We start from the raw sequence: 6261 nt of genomic DNA, 5'->3' as shown, positions 1-6261 counted from the left end.
CATACAATTGTTCATTGAAGTAAACACACAGAGCAGTAGTGGATCCTTTAAAAATGTGTTTATTTATTTTGATTTGCTGCTAACTGCAAGGATTTTATTTGTAGTTTTTGTAGTAGGAAGCACTGCAAAAACTACAAATAAAAAAGTGCAGTTAACAACTGCAGTGCTCTCCACTATGTAAAACCCTCACCTGAATTTTTAGGTTTTTCAGTTCAAGCCAATTAAATGAAACCCAAAAATTCAACCCCAACAATCAAATGATCCCCTATGAGCAAGCGCTCTGGCAACGGTGGAGAGAAAAAACTCCCTTTTAACAGGAAGAAACCTCTGGCAGAACCAGGCTCAGGGAGGGGCAGTCTTCTGCCATGACTGGTTGGGGGTGTGAGGGGCAAAATAAAATCAAACATAAAGGAGAGCACAGCATATTTTAGAAGGGCGCCGGCCTTGAGGCAGACCGAAGAAACGGTGGATGGACAAAATCAAGGAAGATGGAGAAACCTTTGCCGAAGAACGGACCCTGCACCAGCGGGAACAGCGCCAGGATGAAGGTGGACTGTGGCTGGAAAACATCATTACTGTTTTTAAAGGGTAACTGGTCCACATCCACAATTACAGTAGGGCTGTAATTGTGGATGTGGACCAGAATCCACAATTATAGCGATCCCCGCTCTTCCCCCACAGAACGGGACATTCACTTCAGCCGAAAAGCTGTGAGATGGCCCAGCAAGCTGCAGGAACAACCGTGGCCACTGTGGCAAGACCTAAACCTACTTTAAGTAGGCGTTTGGCACCATGACACCACGAACCATGGGTCTCAGCCTCCTCAGGTTCAGGAGCATTGCTATTTATTATACACTGTGCTTCTTCCACTAGGCCCTGATGATTTTCCACAGTTTTCCTGAGTTCTGCTTTTTCTTTTATAATATTTTCGTACCCTCTTCTGAGTTCTGCGTTTTCTTCCCCGAGTTCTGCGTTTTTTTTGGTAATATTTTCGTACCCTCTTCTGAGTTCTGCGTTTTCTTCCCCGAGTTCTGCGTTTTTTTTGGTAATATTTTCGTACCCTCTTCTGAGTTCTGCGTTTTCTTTCACGAGTTCTGCGGTTTTATTGGTAATATTTTCGTACCCTCTTCTGAGTTCTGCGTTTTCTTCCCCGAGTTCTGCGTTTTTTTTGGCAATATTTTCGTTCCCTCTTCTGAGTTCTGTGTTTTTTATTTTTATATTTTCGTACCTTGTTGTGAGTTCTGTGTTTTTATCCCACATTTCTTTTATCTCTTCCCTGTGAGCTCTCCTACTTTCTTTATACTCTTCGCTGATTTGATCTCTGTCCCTTCTAGCGTTAGACAGCTGAGTAGTCATCCTACTGCTGAACTCAGAATTTAGCCTTACTAATTCATGAAGCTGCGACAGTCTTATATTAAAAACCTGAAGCTGCAGCTTGAGTGATTCCAATTCACTATCGCTTCCAGAAGGTAAGTTATTAAATGATTCCGGTGACATTTTTTTAAAGGTTTAAAGCACGGTGTCACAGGTTAAATACGTATTAGCTTTGCCTAAAACAACTGGCTGTTTCTGAAAATGCTCCAATGTAAACTGAGTAAACTGTTAAAGGAGCTCCCTATTTAAGGACTAGCAGAGAACGTGACGTCGACCGTGACGTCAGAATGGTCCTTTGTGAAGATCAAAGGATCACAGAGCGAGGGGGCGTTCCAAGATGGCCGAGTAAGTACACGCTTACTCCCCAGCTTAGCAAATGTAACGCTATAATACTGTAGGAACACTGTGTCAACTCAGACCTCAGAAGCTTTTTCGGTATTTAAGCCAGAAAAGGACTGATTTTGATCAATAAAGCGACAAAATGTCACAGCGTGACCAGGGCTGGACTGGGACAAAAAAATCGGCCCGGGCATTTTGACTAGAGACCGGCCCACGAAAAATGTGACGACGATGCCCAAGGAAATCAAGAACGGGCAACCCAAACTGGCATTTAGACGGATTAATAATCAGTCCATGCTCCGCCAAACGCTGAAAAACCTGACGCAGATGGAACATGTGCTGCTCCTTCGAGCTGCTGGCCACCAGTATATCATCAAGATATACAAAAACAAAGGGCAGCCCGCGCAAGACCGAGTCCATCAACCGCTGGAAGGTTTGGGCGGCACCTTTCAGGCCAAACGGCATGCGCAGAAACTGGAAAAGGCCGAAAGGTGTAATTACGGCGGTTTTGGGGACATCCTCGGGAACCTGGTGATATCCCCGTACCAAATCGATCTTCGAAAATGACACAGCATCAATTAAACGTCTGTTAGCAACATCAACCAGCAGCCCGTGAGCACAAAGAAAATCAGCGCCTATTATAGGCACAGAGCTAGCAGCAACAACAAAGTTCCACTGAAAGTCACGGTCGTGAAAGCAAACAGTCACCAACCTTTTGTAACCCAGTGTTAATTTGGTTATCTGACTTTGTGTGATATTCAGTATATATGTATATATCTATATTGGGTGTTATAAAATGTTCTTCAATGATTTTGAGGTTTTTTTTATATTGCTATGGGTTTGCGGCTGCTTTACGACAGTCGACTGTAGTGGTACATCCTAGCGGGAGGGGCTATGAGCTCACGTGGCTTGTAGCTGTGCCAGAGAGCAAGCTTGGGTGAGCTAGCGGGGAATATCTCCTTATGCAGTAGCCTTGAAAAGGATTATTGTTCGTTCTCCTGCCAGGTAAAAATCTGTTTCGTATGTATATTATACTATTCCATGTGTTATCATGTGTTTGCTATGATGTGATGTGTAGTGATGGTTATTAATGTGCTAATCGCTAATCGAGGCTAAGCTAGCAAGCTCGACGATTAGCCGCCATGCTAAGCGGACGTTGGTAGCCAAGTTCGTATGTCACTATGGGGCTATGAGCTCACGTGGCTTGTAGCTGTGCCAGAGAGCAAGCTTGGGTGAGCTAGCGGGGAATATCTCCTTATGCAGTAGCCTTGAAAAGGATTATTGTTCGTTCTCCTGCCAGACGCCTCGCTGCTGTGCTGCCTCGCTGCTGTGCCGCCTCGCTGGTGCCATTAAAGGACAAGCGGCCGCCATCCCTTCATCCATCCGGACCTTGATTATTTGGACCGAAGTACTCACACACACGCCCGCACTCAGTGCCATACAGTCTCTTTATTTTGCTGGCCAGCTAATACCATTGTTTTTTTTTGTTTTGTTTTGTTTGCATTCATAAAGACTATCCAAAGACATTTTGGTTATTGTCAAATAGACACTCTCTGATTACGGACTGAGGAGGTTGTGGTGTTACAACCCCAGGACTGAGAAGGACTCTTTACATAATATATTCACTTGTCTCCTGGTTAGGAGAAGTGACTATTGATGGAAATATTTTTCTTTTTGTCTTTATTTACATTGTATCCCAAAGAAGTTTTAAGTTGTTCAGGTTGAAACATTTGCACTTAGTCTGTTAAGTTTCCTTTGATGTATCAGTGTCAAGCTGATGTTTAAGAGGGTATGTTAAGGACAGATGTGCTCCAGTCCATCCAATCCTTTAAAGTGCTGGACACCGATGGTAAATTGCCATCAGACCCTAAATAAATTGTCCTCTGCTGTTATCCATATTGCTTCACTCATTCTTTGGTGAGTAGACGTATTGGTTACAACTAAAAGTAGTAGGAAAAATTGGCGCCCGAACAGGGACTGGAGCGCATCACTAACTTTATCCTGAAGCACATGCACAGACATCTGTGAATTCATCTACTGCTTTGCAGAGAGAGACGATGGAGTTTTGTGACAGGTATGGTTTTGATCCAGAGTACACTGTTTTGTTAAAAGGGGTTAAAGCCGAGATTAAACTACAAGAGGTGCAAAGAGCATTTGATTTGCTGGATCTCGTTGTCAAAATTCAACAAATAGATAGTCTCCCTGACACTATTTTGTGTCAGTTCATGGAGTTCATTACCCCAATGCTCTTAGATGGAGAACATTCAGCAGATGGGGAGTGTTGGGAGGTTATTCAGATAGATGAGTACTGTCCTCAGGGACCTGACAGTTTTCACCTGGTGCATGATGTGGTCCCACTTGCTCGAGCAATTGATGATGTGACTGCTAGTTTCAGAGAACAAGTAAACGAACTGGCATTAGCATATAATGTGAGCCCCATGACTTTAAATCAGGCTGCAGTGAGCCACATGTGTGGGAAAAATGATACATATCAGGGGTTAGCTACCTCAACTCCTGCCTTGGGAGTTAAAACTCAGTCCACACCCGGTCCCAGGTCAACTGCCGCCTGTGATGATGGCCATGTGCCCAAGGCTAAACAGGCACTTGATGCGGACTCCCTGCTTGTTGATCCTTTGCCAGCGGAGGTTCAGAGAGTCATTGTGGAGCACATTGTAAAACATGACTCGCCCATGCACACTCCCTCTGGTTTTGAGCTCCGCTCATTTTCAGGAAACTCTCCAAAACCCCCTAATGAGGTAGAGTACAGGGTATGGCGACTTAGAGCTAAACAGGTACTAAATGACTCTACCCTTTCCGAAGGGCAGCAGCGCCGTGGTTTCCTCGATAGCTTGGCTAGCCCTGCTTTGAATGTAGCCCTTTCTATTGGGTCTCAAGCACCACCAAAAGACTATCTTGATGAGCTTGACAAGGCTTATGGCAATGTCACTGGAGGTGAAGAGCTGTATATCCAGTACCTAGAGACTCATCAGAATAGTGGAGAAAAGGCATCTGATTACTTGCGCCGACTCCAGACGTTGCTGCAGGAGGTAGTTGACGGTAACGGCAGGCCTTCTGGCACCCTCCCACAGCACTGGATGCTTGTACCAGAGGGCAACTGGAGAAAAAGAAAAAAAAAAAAGAAGAGGAGTGGAGGAAGTATGTTCGCCCCCTTGTACATGCTTATAACTGTACAAAACATGACGCAACTGGAGAAGCGCCCTTCCTTCTGATGTTTGGTAGAGAGCCATGGCTGCCGATGACACTTGCATTGTTCAATAACTTTTTCCTGTCATTACAACAACAGATTGCTGGGTTAGTGCAATCTCTGTCGGGTGATAGTGACGGGACGTCACACTTTAAGCAGGGGTGTATGTAACCCAGTGTTAATTTGGTTATCTGACATTGTGTGATATTCAGTATATATGTATATATCTATATTGGGTGTTATAAAATGTTCTTCAATGATTTTGAGGTTTTTTTTATATTGCTATGGGTTTGCGGCTGCTTTACGACAGTCGACTGTAGTGGTACATCCTAGCGGGAGGGGCTATGAGCTCACGTGGCTTGTAGCTGTGCCAGAGAGCAAGCTTGGGTGAGCTAGCGGGGAATATCTCCTTATGCAGTAGCCTTGAAAAGGATTATTGTTCGTTCTCCTGCCAGGTAAAAATCTGTTTCGTATGTATATTATACTATTCCATGTGTTATCATGTGTTTGCTATGATGTGATGTGTAGTGATGGTTATTAATGTGCTAATCGCTAATCGAGGCTAAGCTAGCAAGCTCGACGATTAGCCGCCATGCTAAGCGGACGTTGGTAGCCAAGTTCGTATGTCACTATGGGGCTATGAGCTCACGTGGCTTGTAGCTGTGCCAGAGAGCAAGCTTGGGTGAGCTAGCGGGGAATATCTCCTTATGCAGTAGCCTTGAAAAGGATTATTGTTCGTTCTCCTGCCAGACGCCTCGCTGCTGTGCTGCCTCGCTGCTGTGCCGCCTCGCTGCTGTGCCATTAAAGGACAAGCGGCCGCCATCCCTTCATCCATCCGGACCTTGATTATTTGGACCGAAGTACTCACACACACGCCCGCACTCAGTGCCATACAGTCTCTTTATTTTGCTGGCCAGCTAATACCATTGTTTTTTTTGTTTTGTTTTGTTTGCATTCATAAAGACTATCCAAAGACATTTTGGTTATTGTCAAATAGACACTCTCTGATTACGGACTGAGGAGGTTGTGGTGTTACAACCCCAGGACTGAGAAGGACTCTTTACATAATATATTCACTTGTCTCCTGGTTAGGAGAAGTGACTATTGATGGAAATATTTTTCTTTTTGTCTTTATTTACATTGTATCCCAAAGAAGTTTTAAGTTGTTCAGGTTGAAACATTTGCACTTAGTCTGTTAAGTTTCCTTTGATGTATCAGTGTCAAGCTGATGTTTAAGAGGGTATGTTAAGGACAGATGTGCTCCAGTCCATCCAATCCTTTAAAGTGCTGGACACCGATGGTAAATTGCCATCAGACCCTAAATAAATTGTCCTCTGCTGTTA

At 44.3% G+C, this 6261-nt stretch overlaps 1 protein-coding gene across 2 annotated transcripts; it reads left to right on the top strand.

Annotated features, from left to right (window-relative positions):
- The first annotated feature begins 1649 nt into the window (after nucleotides 1-1649).
- Nucleotides 1650-6261, top strand: LOC121812719. Of its 2 annotated transcripts, XM_042215556.1 has the most exons (3): nucleotides 1650-2718; nucleotides 3014-5373; nucleotides 5669-6261. In XM_042215556.1, exon 2 carries the CDS (start codon nucleotides 3771-3773, stop codon nucleotides 4941-4943), a length of 1173 nt encoding a protein of 390 aa, XP_042071490.1. In that variant the 5' UTR covers nucleotides 1650-2718; nucleotides 3014-3770; the 3' UTR covers nucleotides 4944-5373; nucleotides 5669-6261. The 2 variants fall into 2 exon arrangements, with proteins under 2 accessions (XP_042071490.1, XP_042071491.1); XM_042215557.1 differs by lacking the exon at nucleotides 1650-2718 and having other exon boundaries at nucleotides 2946-5373.

The sequence above is a fragment of the Haplochromis burtoni genome, unplaced genomic scaffold (assembly GCF_018398535.1).
Source record: "Haplochromis burtoni strain Fernald_Lab_line unplaced genomic scaffold, NCSU_Asbu1 Contig_756, whole genome shotgun sequence".
Classification (NCBI taxonomy): Eukaryota; Metazoa; Chordata; class Actinopteri; order Cichliformes; family Cichlidae; genus Haplochromis; species Haplochromis burtoni.
This window is presented reverse-complemented; position numbering and strand designations above follow the sequence as displayed.

Coding starts and splice junctions, on each gene's coding strand:
- LOC121812719 (XM_042215556.1), top strand. CDS start 3,771: ATGGAGTTTTGTGACAGGTATGGTTTTGATCCAGAGTACACTGTTTTG.